Source organism: Erithacus rubecula (assembly GCF_903797595.1).
Source record: "Erithacus rubecula genome assembly, chromosome: 23".
Taxonomy (NCBI): Eukaryota; Metazoa; Chordata; class Aves; order Passeriformes; family Muscicapidae; genus Erithacus; species Erithacus rubecula.
In genome coordinates this window covers 4,669,558-4,685,362 of record NC_136675.1, presented here as the reverse complement: position 1 = coordinate 4,685,362, position 15,805 = coordinate 4,669,558, and the positions used below count along the sequence as shown (strand labels likewise).

At 56.1% G+C, this 15,805-nt stretch overlaps 1 protein-coding gene across 1 annotated transcript; it reads right to left on the bottom strand.

Moving 5' to 3' along the window:
- Nucleotides 1-5,598: 5,598 nt before the first annotated feature.
- Nucleotides 5,599-9,110, bottom strand: LOC306811734 (UPF0500 protein C1orf216). The gene is made up of 2 exons (XM_079325711.1): nucleotides 9,057-9,110; nucleotides 5,599-7,886 (listed from the first exon to the last, which is right to left on the bottom strand). The coding sequence occupies exon 2, from the start codon at nucleotides 7,873-7,875 to the stop codon at nucleotides 7,057-7,059; it is 819 nt and encodes a 272-aa protein (XP_079181837.1). The 5' UTR covers nucleotides 7,876-7,886; nucleotides 9,057-9,110; the 3' UTR covers nucleotides 5,599-7,056.
- Between the last annotated feature and the right edge of the window lie 6,695 nt (nucleotides 9,111-15,805).

Sequence of the window (15,805 nt, the reverse complement as noted above, 5' to 3'; positions counted from 1 at the left end):
TCAGTGCAGGGCTCTCTGCAGCCCCTCACAGCCCCTCACTGTCACAGTGCATTATTTACATGTGAGAAGTGACTGATGAACCTTCTCCTGCCATTCCCCCATCTGCAAAATTCCCACTGGCCCCCTGGCATTGCCAGGGCACCAGAGGGGAATGCTGGAAACGGGACCCCAGACCTCAGCACCCACTGCTGCCTCCCACTCACCAGCATCTGCAGTGGGTGGCTCCAGGACTGGAGAGGGGCATTATTTGGGGACTAGGAAGTGACACTTCAGGTGGGATTCATGCCCTGATGCCCTCCTGGGCATCCCCCCCACCCAGGCTCCTGCCCATTCCTGGCTTTGTGGGCAAAACTCCAGGCAGGGCTGAGCCCCTCGTCCGGGGCACAGCAGCTCCCCCTCCACGTTTCCTCCAGTTCTTAATTCGTTCTCCATCATTTTTGTCTCCCCCTCCTCCCCCTGTGTGTCTCAGCTGCCTGATGAATGAAGGATGGGTTTTTAAGCCTTTTTTGCCCCCAAGGCTGCAGCTCTGGCTCGGCTGCTATCGCTGGGATAAATGCAGCCTTTGGGCCTGGAGCAGCATCCGCCGGAGCCGCGGCCCCCGCGCCGGGTTATCAATCCCTGCTCAGCACCGCCAGAGCTGGGCTGGGTCCTCTCCACTGGGAGCCCTTTTCCTACCCTCTGGCCACAAGAAAGACCAGTCTGACTTAATTCTGCACAGTATCAACACCAAACAGACTCAGCCCAGCACTACCAGCTCTCCCTAATTCGGCTTTGTATTCCTCGGTTTTCATGAATTTTTAAAAAGTTTCCATCTCTCCCGGGTTTCGGTGGGTTTGCTGGGGTGTGTGTGCCCCAGTGGTGGCTCTGCATCCTCCTCCTTGCCCTCCTGGAGCAAACAAAGGGGACAGAAAGTCAGCTTGGATCTCCTCACCCTGGGAAGTTTTTGGATGGCTTGAGAAACCAAGTGTGCCACAACTCAGGAGATGTGCACATCAGCTCAGGTCCTGGCACACGGTGCCACTGCTCCCTCTGGCAGCACTCAAACGTGAAAATACAGATGGTGCCACTTGCAAGGTAGGCATGGACACTTGGGGAAGGAGGATTTGAGAGTGGAAATAAAATTATCCAAGGCCTCAATGGATTTAAAAAACCCAAATGCATTTCTTTGTTGTTTTGCTTTGCTGTTGGTGTGAAATGCAGCCTCCATCCGTGACTGGAAGCTGGAAGATGCCTTCTCCCTCCAGCCCTGTCCAGAGCAGAGAAATTAAGCCATAACAGGGGAAAATGCAGATCCCAAGATGGAAAGCATAGATAGAGTCTGTAAATACAGCCAAGCCAGGCACTTCAGTTTAAATCAAAGCACAGACAAGTGGGAAGCCTCACTCTACCATACTGAAAGAACTTTCATCCCCTTCCAATGGTCCACAGAGAACTTGGAGACTGGTCTGGCCATCCCAGAGGCTGAAACCTGGTCCCAGTCTGCATCCCAGGGGTTCCTGTCTGCAGAGGATGGCAGTGGTGACACTGCAGTCCCACCTGTGTCACAGAGCTGGAGCTTTGGCAGCCCCCAGCCCCATCCCAACTGCAGCAGCCTGTGGGGAATGGTGCCCCCCCATTCTCCAGGAGGAGCCAGCAGCCCCCCAGTGAGCCCCTGGGGCTGCAGAGGGGTTTGTTTGCTCTGCAGGAAGAACCTTTGTTTTTAGCCCTCAATCAAACCCTCGTGGACAGACAGTGTGTGCATCACTCATATTATTATCATCTTGAAGAAATAAAATGCAGCACTGGGGTTTTGGGGATTCAACCCCATCCTTCCAGGGCTCCAGATATTCCAGTGCTGATGCTGAAAGCTGGGAAGGCATTTCCTCCACTGAGACAGCCACTGCACCACACGGGACCGTGCAGGGAAATGATGATGTACAGCTGGCCTTGGGGCACTCTTTGCAGCTCCATTGGCCTCCCTGGCAGAAGAATAACTGAGAGTTTATTGCCTCTCTTCCAGTGATCTTTACTCCCAGCTGTTTTCTCAGGGAGGGCTGGATCCCCACACCTCATCTGAAGAGCCACAGGCTGCTGTGAGGTGCTGAGTTGGTTCCTGGCACTGAGGTGCTGGTTCCTGGGATGGGGCTCTGCTCTCACAGGGGAAATTCTTCCCCACCTCTGTCCAAAGTAGACAGTGATATCCTTTTTCCCCTCCTCCTGCAGGTGCAGGGAGCTCCTGGCACAGCACCAGCACCCTCAGTCTCAGCACCCAACCATCCCAAATGGGCAGCACCCATGTGCTCACTCCTTCATATCCCCTTCCCCAGCACCAAAACACCCAGTGCACCCACATCTTGATGCTGCACCTGAGCAAACCACTGCAAGAGGTCCAAGAGCCCATTTCTGACTTAAATCCCACCAGCCTGGCCAGGAGAAAGGGAAAAAGAAACCCTTCATGCCAAAAGCTGGTGATTCCTAGCTCCTGGTGCTGTTTGCAGAGGGCAAAGGTGAGGTGGTGGCAGGTGATTTTTTTTCCCCTTTTCCCTGGCCCTGCTGCAAACAGCCAGATTGCTACGATTCCTCTGTCATTAAAATGTAAATGAAAACAGACACAAAAACAATCTGAATTTCCAGCCGAGTTGCTCTTGCTTAATATTCTACCCCGAAGGGGGATGTGCGGAAGCAACAACATTTCAAAGGGAATCATTAAAGAAGGGAGGCTCAAACTGTGTTTCCATCAGATAGCACAGCCCGGCACTCGGGACCCGCCCAAAAGGACGAGTGAGAAAAGGGGCTGGAAAACCAACCATCCAAGCCAGGGTGAGGAGGATGCTCACACTGGGCTGGGCTGTGCTGGTCACATCCCAGTCTGCTCCAGTTCTGGCTAGGGATGGGCAGTGGGGCTCTATGTTTTTGGCTGCACTGATTAGGCTGGGATGATATCCAGATTTTAATATATTTCAAGGTTTTAGAAATGCACTGGAAGGTGTCAGGGTTTGCAGTGTGTCCTGACACCTCAGCAGTGCAAGGTGGGAGGAAGATTCAGGTATTCCAAATCCAACCTCCCTCCTTGTCCACCCTGAGCTCTTGGCACTGGTGCTGCTCTGCTGTGTTTCAAGCAGCTGTATTTCTGTATGTGTGTATTTCTTCTCTATTCATTCTGCTAGTGTGAGGCATTTAAAATGAAATATACAACATCAAGGAGTGAGAATAGCCTGAAAAATACTGTTCTGTCCCAGTGGATGCACCAAGGCTCAGGGCCACACTTGAACTCCCAGGATTTGCCTCCAACCCTCCAGTTCCCACTGGTCAGTGCCACTTACCCAGGGCTGCAGGGATAAGAGGGCTGGATGGACACAGAGGATCTCTCTGTGGAGACACTGGAGAAACAGGACAGAGCCCCCCCTGCTCCCCAACAGCCTCCTGGTGCTCCCAGCACAGTGGCACATATGGATCCTGTAAGGGCTGAGCTCATCTCTCCTGGCAGCCTCACTGCCCCATGCCCCAGGGAGCAGCCTGGGAAGGATGGTGATGGTGGCACATGGGGTGCCCAGGGGGGTGGGACCCCTTATTACACTAAGTTCTGCCTGGATGTGACATTTTGGGGTGAGGGGAGCAACTCTGGCTGTGTTCATCTTCCCAGCTGAGAGCAAGGAAAGCCCTTTTCCCACTGCAAACCAAACATGTGGGATCTGGAAGTCTTTGAGACACAATAAACAAGGGATCCTGGGATGCTTTAAGTGTGTCCCATTCTGGATCCCTGGATAATGGCATGAGATGATTAATTTTCTTTTGTACTTTCATTGCATCAGTTACCACATCACTCGATTTTATTTTTAAAGACTTTTTTTTAAGCCCACAAAATACTGGAAAGGGTTAGAGTGGATTCCAATTACAAGGTAAAATATTTCCCTCCAAAGCTTCATAAATACTTGATTTTGGTTTAATGCCATTATTTTAACTTCCAAAGCAAGGCAACGTTTGCCAAACCTCACTTTGTGCAGTAAAACCAGCCCAGCGTCACAGGGATTTGATATAATAGTAATAATAAACTTTCAGAGGAGGCTTTAAAACCAGAGGGTCAGGCATGGGAAATCAGGCTTGGATGCTGGGGGGGAGCCCCAGTGTGGCTCCAGGTTTCTGTTCCTACCAATGCCTGGACCCAGATCCTGCTGGTGCCATTCCCACCGACCTGGGGGTGTTTGGAGCTGGAGCATCTGCCCTGAGAGCCAAGTTAATCCCTCTGTGAGGTGAGAATTCAGCCCCTTGATGGGGGCTTGGCAATCCCTGAGGTTGGGGAAATGCCTGGCATGGAGTCCTGGGTCAGCTGCCTGTCCCTGCCTGTGGCACCCACCCCACCTGAACTGCACCCAGAGGGGGCTGAGCACGGGGTGCAGGGTCAGAGTGTCCTGGGGAGTGGGTCCCTGCCCCCCCAGGCTGGCCTGGGCTCAACCCTGCAGCCTTTTGTGTCTTTATTGTTTTTCCCCATGCAATTGGTCAGGTTTTTTAATTAATTCCCAAATCTCATTTGGGGCACGGGAGCTGGGGGTGGAAAAGCTCTGTCTGAAGTTGATTTTGCAAATCAGTTCTGGCCATCTCCAGCCAGGTCCTGGGGCAGCAGCATCAGGCTCCCAATAACCAGGGAGGAAGCCTCTTGTTGCCAGAGCAGATCCACCTCTTTGATGTGCTCCCTCAGTTATTCTTTCATTTCTTGAGCAAATAATCTGGATTTTCACAATATTTACCTTGGAAATAATTATTTGTGTAAAGCATTTGACCAAGATAAACAGAGAATCTCTGAGTCTCGCTGCAGGGCTGGGAGGGCTCATGTTGCCCCAAACCTGCTGGAGCATGGGCTCCATGGATGAGGTGAGAAAAGGGGTCAGAGAGGAGCACCCCACATCCTGTGGAACCTCCAAGGGCTTGGACAAACCTCCCAGCAGCCCTGGCTGGGCATGGATGAGGATGGAAAAATGTGTCTGCTCTGCCCTTCATGCCTTGCTGTGTCTGCACATGGATCCCTGAATTGCACCCCTGGATTCCCACAGACTCAGAGGCTGGAAAGGAGAAGCAGGAAGGGGTGGGGGGAAAGGTGAGGGAGGGTTCAAAGGGCTGCTACAGCCTCGCTTTTTCATCTCTGGTTAATCTCTGTGAAGCCTGAGGCAAAGTCACCTTCGGGTCAACACTCAGGTGTTGTTATCTGCCACCCCCATCACCCAGAGCTGCCCCCAGCCCTCCCCACGAGCAGGCCCTCGGGGCAGGGTGCCAGCAATCCAGGAATCCGGTCCCCCCGGTCCCAGGCACGTTCTCCTGGGGCAGAAGGTAAATCCTGCACTCAGACTGCACCTCAGCTCCTGCTGTCCCACAGGAGAGAGGGGAGGAGCAACACACCCCAGTGTTTAAAAACCTTTCAAACTTGAGCCTGGATGACCTGGCACAGCACGCCCAGGGATGCAGGGGTGGCAGGAAGGTGCCAAGAGCTGTGTCCTCACCCTGCCATTCACCCACAGCCCTGCCTGCACACGCTCCAGCCCCTGCAGCCAGCACGGGGAGGCTGCTCCCAGCCCAGCAGGCTTGGGAAGGGAAAGGAAGGAACAAATCCAGCTGGAGCTCAGCTCCTTCAGCTCCAAGGCTTTTATTAAAGTGTGCAACATGCCCATGATCACGATACAACAGAGGCAGCAGGCGCTGGACACGAGTGAGCAGAAGGGAGGTGAGGGCAGCATGAGCCTTGTGGGAAGCTGCCAGAATCCTCCAGGGCTGGCACATGTTGCTTTGAGCTGAGTGCACCCTTTGCCACCAAAATGTCCTTTTAGGAAGAGGATTTTTGTGGATCTCCTCACTTCACCTGCTGGCAGCAGCCCCAGGGGGAGCAGAGCACGGCTGTGCCCCATGTGGGGCAGGAGGAGGCTGCTGCTGCCCCTGCCCTGCTGGGCTTGGCCATGGTTGTTTATCCACAGTCCTGGAGCATCTGGTGGGTGGTAGGTGCCAGGATCTCACCAGGCTGCCCAGTTCTGCTGTTCCCTGGGGTTCTGGTGAAGTGGCTCCTCCAATGGTAGTCTGGCTGAGAGAAACACGGCAGCTCTGGAATCCCTCATCACCCTCCTTTGCAGATGAGAAATGGAATCAGTGCCTGGCTTTGCTTGGCAACCGGGGCAGGATGGGGAGTGCAAGCTCCTCTGGCTGAGCCCTCACTGCCCACTGCTGCTCCTCCACATCAGCATTTAAATGGAATATGTGTCCTGTGGATACACAGCAAAGCACAGCAAACACGCATCAGCTCCTTTTCCATCTCCAGTTGGGTTCTGTGTACAGCTCTTGCTGGATAAAATGCATATTCAAAAAAAAACCAAAAAAACCTCTCTTCTCTCTCAAATGATAAATTAATATAAACACCAACACCACAAGTTCATAAAAAGCTTTGGGATCATGCAGTGAGTGAGAGCATCGCCACAGCAGGCAGACGTGCACACATACATAGACTTACATTAACTTTTCTCTAACACTGATATTAAAAACATATATTGGTGTTGGATCACTTGGCTTAAATTTACTTTTCAGCATTCTGAGGTCACTTTTCAGAATGACTTTTTTTCTCTCTCACAGCCCAGGACACCTCACTCTCACCAACAAACAACGTTTACCAGGGGCTGGGCTGTGGCTGCAGGGACACACCAGTGCAGGTGGGATGTGGGGATGAAGCACATGCTGGAAATGCTTTGTCCAGGGAGGTTTAGAAGTCCTCACTGCAGCTCCAGCACAGCAGTCCTGGCACTGGTGGCTAAGCCAGGCTCAACAGTTGACTAGATTAGGTTTAAAAATGAGCCTGCTCACCTTGGGCTCAGCAAACCCCAAGCTCCTGAGGTCGAGCCAGCCCAGTGCCACCCAGGACAAAACAAATTCCAGTGCAGAGGGATAATGGAGATGAGCACTTGGGGACCCTTGGCTGCGTTGGAGGGAGATGGGGAAGGGCAGGGTGGGCACCAGGAGCCCCGTGAGCACTTGGCACAGGATGGAGGTGCCACCAGCCAAGGCCACACCGTGCAGAGGGCAGGGCTGGGCTGCAGTGCTGGCTCCTCAGGGGCCAGGGGCAGCTGCAGCAGCGATGCAGGCTGGGCCCTGCTGCATGCAGCGGATCAGCTCCTTGCGGTTATCCAGGATGGTGTCGAAACTCTCCTGCAGCCGGTTCTGCTGCTCCACGACTCTCTGCTGCAGCCCGTGGATCCAGCGCAGCAGGGCCAGGCGCCGGTACATCACCAGCTGGATGTGGTGCTTCTCCTTCTCCCGCTCCTTGAAGCGCTCCTTGTCCTGCAGGTGCTGCACAGCCTCTGCCAGCACCGGCAGCAGGGTCCCCAGCTCGGGCTCAGCCGCTCCTGCCTCGGGGGGGCTCCCGGCGCGGGGGGCGGAGGCAGGAGGGTCCCAGGTGGTGCTGCAGGTGCTGTCGGGGCTGTCGATGCTGATGGAGCTGCTGGCGTAGCCGTTGTCCTCCGCAGGGGAGCTCGGGGCTTTGGCACATCCCCCGGCCGCCTCCTCGGCACTGTTGTGTCCCCCTGCCCCGCTGACCTCGGCTCCCTCGGGGGGGCTGCGCACCCCCTGCTCGGGGTGCATGGCGCCCAGGCCCGGGGCGGTGTCCCTAAGCCGGCCCTGGACCATCTGTCTCTGCATTAATAACAGCAGATTATCAGACGGATTTGCGGTGTTTTCGCTCCGGCTGGAGCCCTCCTCCGGCGGGGAGCCCGGCGCTGGCTGGCTCCAGTTCTCATTGCTGTCACACACCTCTCCCACGAAGTTGGAGTTGGAGTCCGGCCCATGTCCCGCCCCTGGGATGGCCGTGCCCGACGCTGGCCCTCCCCGGCCCTGCCGGAACGGGGCGTTTGCCGGGCACACAGCAAACATCTCGTGGTGTCCTGCCGGCAAGAGAGACACGGAGCTGTGACACACCTGACCTGGGCTGGCATAGCCAGACCTCAGGACAGCTACAGTGGGGAAAAACACACTCTTAACTTTATTTACCTCTTTAAAGGTACTGGACTTATCATGGGGTCAGTGTTCCTGGGTGTTTGCTGCTCTCAGCATGTCCCTATGCCAAATCATGGAATGGATTGGGTTGGAAGAGACCTTAAAGCTCCTTTCGTTCCCACCCCTTGCCATAGGCAGGGATGCCACCATCCAAGGTCATCTTCCCATCTGATGCAGAAGCCCAAGGAGCCACCTCCCATCCCATCTGTCTTCCCTGAGAGCTCCAGTCCAAGCCCGTTTTCCTGCAGCATCCCTCGGGTGATGCCAAAGGGCATCGTAGGGCACAGGCACGCAGCTGCACACGCTGCTGACAGCATTTGGGCTATGACTGATGCAATTAATTCCATGCTGGTAAAGGTGTGCTTGGAAGGTGATGCTTTCCCAAGAGCAATAAATGTCATTCAGCAGCTTAGACAGCCTGGGCTCCCCTGCACAACCTGTGCCACCAGCCCTGCTGAGATGGGGGACTGGCCTCCACCTGTGCCCAAACTGGTGACCCCACTGGGTTTCCTTCTCTGCAGGACTGGGAACAGACTGGCCCAGAAAAGGAGAGGTTATCCCAGTGTTCCTTGCCAGGTCACTGGCAGTGAGAGGCGCTTCCCAAGCTCTCTCCTACAAGGACGCGCTCACAGGAATGGCAGGGAGGAGGAACCCATCGTGTGTCCCGGTCTGACACCAGCCAGCAGCGGGGCAGCGGGAGGGGTGCAGGAGCCCGCGCCCAGCTCAGGATGCTGCCAGAGGCCTAAAATCCCGGGACCCCCACCCCGCAGCCCCCCGCAATGACATCTGCTCGGTCCAGGGCTGGGTGACACCCCAAAAAAACCGCTGCACCCCGCAGAAGAGCTGCACCCCGCAGGAGCCGCGGGGCCAGGCTGCTCTGCCGGGGGGCTGAGCCGGGGAGCATCCCTGCCCTGCAGAGCCCCGGCAGAGCCTCCCGGGCCCCGGCCCCGCGGGGGAGACTCCACAGAGCCCCCCTGGCCCCGCAGCCCGGCCGGGATCCCCGGGAGCCGCCACCCCCGGGAGGCTCCGCTCCGCTCGCCCCGCCCGGCCCCGAGCACTCACCGCCCGCTGCAGCCCCGCTCCCGGTGCCGCTCCCGGTGCCGCTCCGGCCCCGCTCCGGCCCCGCTCCGGCCCCGCTCCGGCCCCGGTTCCGTGCGCCGCCGCCGCCGCCGCCGCGGGTGGGAGCGGGAGCGGAAGCGGCCCCGCGTGGGGAGGTGTCACGGCAGCACTTCCGACGGCGCCGGCGGGGCTGCTGGGGGGGGACAGGGATGCTGGAGGGGGACAGGGATGGTGGGGGGGGACAGGGATGCTGGGGGGGGACAAGGATGCTGGTGAGGGGTCAGAGATGTTGGAGGAGATAAGGATGCTGGGGGGGGAACAGGGATGCTGGGGGGGGGAACAAGGATGCTGGAGTGGGACAGGGATGCTGGGGGGGAATAGGGATGCTGGGGGGGGGGACAAGGATGCTGGAGTGGGACAGGGATGCTGGAAGTGGGACAGGGGTGTTGGAGGGGATAAGGATGCTCGTGGGGGGACAGAGATGTTGGAGGAGATAAGGATGCTGGGTGGGGGAAAGGATGCTGGGGGGGAAAGGATGATGGCGGGGAACAGGGATGCTGAGGGGGGACAAGGATGCTGGAGTGGGACAGGGATGCTTGGGGGACACAGGGATGTTGGAGGGGATAAGGATGTTGGCGGTGGGGCGGGGATGTTGAGGGAGACATGGATGCTGGGTGGGGGGACAGGGATGCCAGGGTGTGACAGGGCTCTCAGAGCCGCCCGGTCCTGCCCGGTGCCCCCCGTTGCTGCCCGCCCCCGGCAGCCGTGTCTGTGTGTATCCCTATGGGTCCATGATCGCCCACAGCATCCCTCGAGAAACTCCCACCGTTGTCATCCAGGGGAAAGGCGAAAGCTCCCACCCGTGCCAGGGAGAAGGATCAGGAGCACCCGGCACGCACAGCCCGGCGCTGGGTGGGTGCTGGTGGGCGCTCCCCGACACGGGTGGGGTGGCTGGACTGGGACACTCCGGCTCCTTCCCAGCGGCCCGTGGCTCCCGTGAGTCTCAGCAGGTCCCCGTGGGGATGGGGACGGAGCTGAACGCTCAGTGGGTTCTTTATTCCCCTCGCCCGGAGCCAGGGTGTCCGCACTGGGAAAGGAAAAGGCTCAGGAACATCAAACGGTTCCCACGAGCCCCCGCCTGGCGCGGGGGTCACATGAAGCACCGGGAACGTCTCGGGAGATAAAGAGGCTTTGTGGGGCTGGGAGCCGCGGTGGGGGCAGCCACATACTCCCCAACCACCCCCAGAGCTGCCCCTGGCGGGGATGGTCCCATCTCCTGCCCGATCACCCGATGTGGAGCTCCCTGCCATCCCATGCGAGCTCTGGGGTCGATGGCACGAGCCGAGCACCGACATTCCCAGCGCTCCACAGCCAAACCCAGGCTGGGCTCGGCACCTCTCGCCTGCCCCGAGCAGGAGGAAGGAGGGATAGAGGTGCTTTCAGGGTGGACAAAGATCCTTTTGAAAGCTGGAGGTGGGATGTCGGGGAGAAATGCCGAGAGATGTTCCCCCATGCCATGGTGAGGGTTTGGAGCAGTGGAATATGGGAAAGATAAGCAAGTTGTTTTAATTTCTCATCTGCCTGACAGGCTCCTCGACAGCCTCTCCTGCTCCTGGCTGCTCCAAAGGCTTCGACAACAGTGGGGCAGGACCAAGAGCTGTAACTGGGACACTTGGGCTGCAGCTCCAGTGGAAGCCTGGGATTAAAGGAACAAACCCTTCCTGTCACACAGGAAAGGCAGGGACTGACTCAGGCATCTGAAAATGGGCAGGACTGAAACAGGAGTTTGGGCACACAATGGGCTCGGCTCAGCCTTTGCTTTGTGCTACTCTGGGCTTCACTCCCATCGTGGCCTGAACTCAAAATGGGTGAAATTTTCATCACTGAGGGCACAGAGGGAATTTTGATCCATTCAGGGACCTTCTCCTCCAGTTTACCAAGAGGCACATTCCAAACAGGCCTTTTCCATCTCCACTTTAGATTTTTACAGTGCAGAAAACCTTGAGTGCCACTGGGGTTTGGCTCCAGGGCAGAGCAGGGTTTGCTCTTCTCTCAGCTTTTCTTGTCCCCACCCCAGGAATCCCCACAGGCCAACGATGTGCTGGAGCCTGCTGCAAACCTGCTGCCCTGGCTCTGGCTCTGGTTTGGGGGCTTTGGGGTTCCTCCCCCAAGCACCAACCATGGTGAGAGCTGGAGAAGTTCTGGGTTCACACAGGGATCCAGAAGCAGTGTTTTTAGGGGTCTGTCTCACTGGGATTTTGCACTGGTGCAGCTCAGGTTTGGCCCAACTCCTGGGAATGTCCGTGTCTGATGGAGATCAGCAGGATTTGCTGCTTCCTGTGAAAACAGTTCCATTCCTCTGCAAGCCAGTATCCCCTCAGCCCCAGCTGTCCCTCTCTGCAAGGACCTGCCTATGGGGACACTGCAGGGAACCCCAGAGCAGGGAACCACAGGAGAGAGAGGATATGGGAACTCATGGAGGGCTGCTCTGGTCCTTTTGGGGACAGTTGGAAAGGGGAGATTTGGGAGTGAAAGGGGCTGAGTGATGAACTTCGGAGTCATCTTCCCCTCCCCTTCCCCCACTTTGTTCCAGAAATAAATTAAAAGCTCTCCCTCCAGGAAATTAAAAATTATTTAAGAAGGCTGAGCACAGGACTTGATGCACTGGGGTTTTGGAGCTGGGGATCCTGAGCTTGGAAGGGAGAAGGGCACTGGGTGACCCACTGGAGCTTCTCCAGAAGGTGCTGGCACTTACTCCAGCAGAGCCATTCCCTGGGCCCGGATGCTGAGCCCTTCCCTGGCCTCAGGGTCTGTGACCTTGCACCAGCAGAGACCTGGCAATGTCACAGGGACGTGACAGGGATGGGAGCCTGGTGGAAATCATCCTTCCCTGCCAGGGCCCAGCTCCCACTCCCTGTGCCCTTCCCACTGTCTGCCCCTCACCTGACCCTGCTCCCCCTGAGCCCTGCAGCCTGCCACAGCCTTTGAGCCAAATTGGTCCCAGAAGGAGCCCTGGCACTTGGCCCTGTGCCCACATGACATCAGCCCTGTGCTGTGGCCACAGCCAGTCCCGACCCCTCTGCTGGGAGGGAAGGAGGAACCGAGTTCAAACTGCCTGTGCAGGATGAGCTGGGGATGCTCAGCCTTGCTGGGAGCAGGTGGGTGCTGCTGCTGCTGCTCCTCTTCTGCCTGTAGCCCTTCTGTGCTCTCTGCACAGAAACCCCCTGAGGATCCCACCCTGTCCTTATGAGTGTTTTCCAAATACTCCTGGAGCTCTGGCAGCCTTGGGGCTGTGGCCATTCCCTGGGAAGCCTGTTCAGTGCTCCACCACTTCCTGGGGATAGAACTTTTTCCTGATATCCAACCTAAACCTCCCAGTGATGCTCAGATGGGCATCATGCTGACATCTTCAAGCTTGAGCACCCCAGGTCACAGCTCACCCAGGAGCCACCATCATACTCATGGGCTCATCTTGGTATCCCAGTGCTGAGATGGGCAGCTCATCCCGAAAGAGTTAAAGGTGAAACATTGCAAAAACAGAAAAAAAAAAAATTACAAAAAAAAAAAAGTGCCCTGAACCACATGCGACCTAACCTCCCCAGCGGCTCATCTGAGTTTAATAATGGAGGAGGGAAATCTCCCAAAAAGCTCTCAGAGAAATTAAAGTAAACAGTGTGCTGACCTCCAGCCCGCACTGCCCCGCCGCTGACTCGCCGGCCACGGCGCTCTGTGCTCCCTGGCATTCCCTGTAATTGTAAACACATTCAGATAAATACAAGGGGAGGGGAGTGAGGGGGTCCTGGGGGAGCAGCTCTCCCCACAGCCAGCTGATTGTGGGGCTGAGCATTGGGTCAAAGCCATGGGTGATGTCTCTGGGCAATGTGGCCCTGGATGTCTCTGGCTGTGAAGGGTTTCACAAGGACTGAGGGCTGTGAGGATTGAGGTCCAAAGCTGCCAGTGGGAAAAGGAGACACTGGGACACAGTGCTGCCCTGTGACTGCAGAGTTTGGGCTGGAAAACATCGTGTTGGGAGCAGTGGCAGATCCTGCAGGTGGAGAGAAGGAGAGGAGGAGAATGCTATTAACAGGTTTGTCCTCTAGGCCTCACAAAATTTAAAATCAATGCTCTTATTTTCATGGATCCTAGTCATTTTTTAGGCAGAGGAAAAAAAAAACAACTCCAGGCTGTGCAAGTGCTGGTGTTCCTCTCTGGAGAGGGGCTGGAAAAGCCTCTGGTCTGGAGGGAGGAAGCATCAGTGCCCAGCCCAGCCCCATCCCTGGCCTTGCTCCATCCTCATCCTCATCCTCATGCCCAGCCCTCTCTGCTCTCACATGCAGCATTCCATGGTCTGCATTTCTGGGGAATTTTTTTGGGAAAACGTCACTTGAAGGCTGGGGAAGGGGCAGAGGGGGCAGGATCCAGGTGACCTCATTGCCTTGCCCACATCCCCAGCCCCTGGCTGGTCCTGCTGCCTGGTGTCTACCTGTAACTCCAATTCGTTTTCAATCAGAATCAAACAGATGCACTGCATTTGGTGAAAAATGCCAGGAATCTGCAGCCAGCTTGGATTTCAGAGGAGCTGGGAATCCCACGGAGGCCGGAGGTCAGAGCCTGCTCACTGCAGCAGCTCCCAGCCCCAAAAACCAGCCGAGGAGGAGGAGGAGGAGGAGGAGGAGGAGGAGGAGGAGGAGCACCAGTGATGGGGACATCGGGACACGCAGCTCTGTCACCCAGAGGGGGTGACACCCCCTTCCCAAAGCGCTCATTCTGAGGAGGAAGCCTCCTTATCCTCTGCTTTCCTAATAGCCCCCAAAAGTGGATTTCTCTTGGCCAGGGGAGTGGGGCTGCCTCCAGTTGACGTTTCCTCTGCGGCTCATCCGCCTCTGAGCCACAAAAGGGGAATATTGCTGCCGACTCCACCCCTTCCATCAGACCAGGACACGAAAATCACCATTTCCTCTTGGCCTGTGAATCACTAATAAAGTCCAGACAGAAAGGTCTGATTAGGAAATTGTTTGGGAAATGGAAAGGAAGGGGGAGGGACGGGCGCTCGCCGCAGCCGGAGCCTCTGGGTGGCTTCGCCCCTCGGTGTCACCTCCCAGAACCTTGGAATCTTCAAATCTGCTCCAGCCCCATCCCATCCCTGTCTGGCTGCAGGCAGAGCTCTGCAGTGGATGGATCTATTCCTCTGCAAGGATTCGGGGACGAAAATCTCAGTGTACATTGAAGTAAATATTTTTTTTTATTTGATCACTGTCCCTTGGCTGTTCCGAGCCCGCGGGATCCTCAGCAGAGTGTCCCTGGAAGGGCTGGTGCCATTAAATGGGCAGGGGATGTGTGACATCCTGCAGCCCCGACCCCACACGGGACCGTCCCCTCCCTCCCTCCTTGCCGATGGAGCGACCCCCGAGGGCTGCACACTTGCTCTGACACAGAAAGGCTCCACATTTGGACCTCATAACGCAGAAAAAAAACGTCAGGATTTTGAAATTTCAGCCTTGGACCCAAATCTGATACATTCCAGAAATGCTTTAATTTATCCCTTTGTCACAACATTCAATAAAAGGTTTCATTTCAGCTGCGCCGCTTTGATTAATAACTGTAACAGATTCTAACCCGAAGGAATCCTCTGATACTGTGTCCATGGAAATTAAATGTTTGATTGCACATAGTCAGGATTTTCTGATGTGGAAACAGCTCCACTAGAGAACTTTGAACAAGCTCTAATCAAGAAACACTTCGAGTTATTTTTCTTTCACCTATAACAAGTCAAAACATCTGTTAAAAATTCAATCTGAGCAAAACTGCCTTAAAAAAATTAAAATTTGGTGTAAGATGAATGACTGTCCAGGTTGAAGCCAGGTGGGATGGCTGAACCTGGGCTCAGCACTGGTGCCCACCTGGCCAGCACAGGCTGTGAGGAGCAGGGTCCCCATGGGGGGTCCCACAGCCCAGCCCCTCCTGCCCTGGCACCATCCAATTGTCACTGTGCTTGTCCCCGTGTCCCTGTGAGCTCCACACCACCAGCACCTGCCACAGCATCCTGGAGATGCTGGTGATGGCACTGAGGCAGCAGGAGCCACTTGGCATCTCCACAACAGAAAAAATGGAGCAGAAGGTGTCATTGGGTTGATGGGGATGTTTTCCATATGCTTGAAATCCTCTGTGCTTTAGTAAAGATGGAAATACTGGGATTTCCATGTCTGGGTACATATTCCTTTCTCTTTCTTCCCTGGCACGGCAAGGGATTCCTGTCTCCTTAAGCCATGGGAGAAGGCAAATGGATGGGAAGGAAGAGGGAAAACCAAAATCCTATAAGAATTTGGGAACACGGGGGATGTTCCCATGTTTCCATGGGGGTCACGGCTGCTGCGGGCGCTGCTCCCGGCCGTGCTGTGCCACAGGTGCCCCTGTGCCAGACGGGGAGCGGTGGCACATTTTTGAGGTCAGAAAGCAGAATTTCCAGCAATTAGAGCGGCGTGCCAAGAAAAACCCCTGCTTCCTGCCTGATCCGTTCCCATCAGCCGCCGTCCCAGCGAGACGGACCCGGCGAGGGGCTCTGCTGGCGGGAACAGCCCCGCAAATTCTCTCTGCATGGGTGAAATTCCCTCCGCTACCGAGGTTATTATCTCCCAACAGGAACCAACAATATCCTTTCATTTAGGCACTAATTCGAACAATGTGCGCCGGCCGGGGGAGGAAGGGCACTCGCTGCTCCGGAGCCTTTGAAAAATCCAGGCAGGAGCCA

Excerpts from the sequence above, each read along its gene's own strand:
- LOC306811734 (XM_079325711.1), bottom strand. The coding sequence starts at position 7,875 with ATGTTTGCTGTGTGCCCGGCAAACGCCCCGTTCCGGCAGGGCCGGGGA.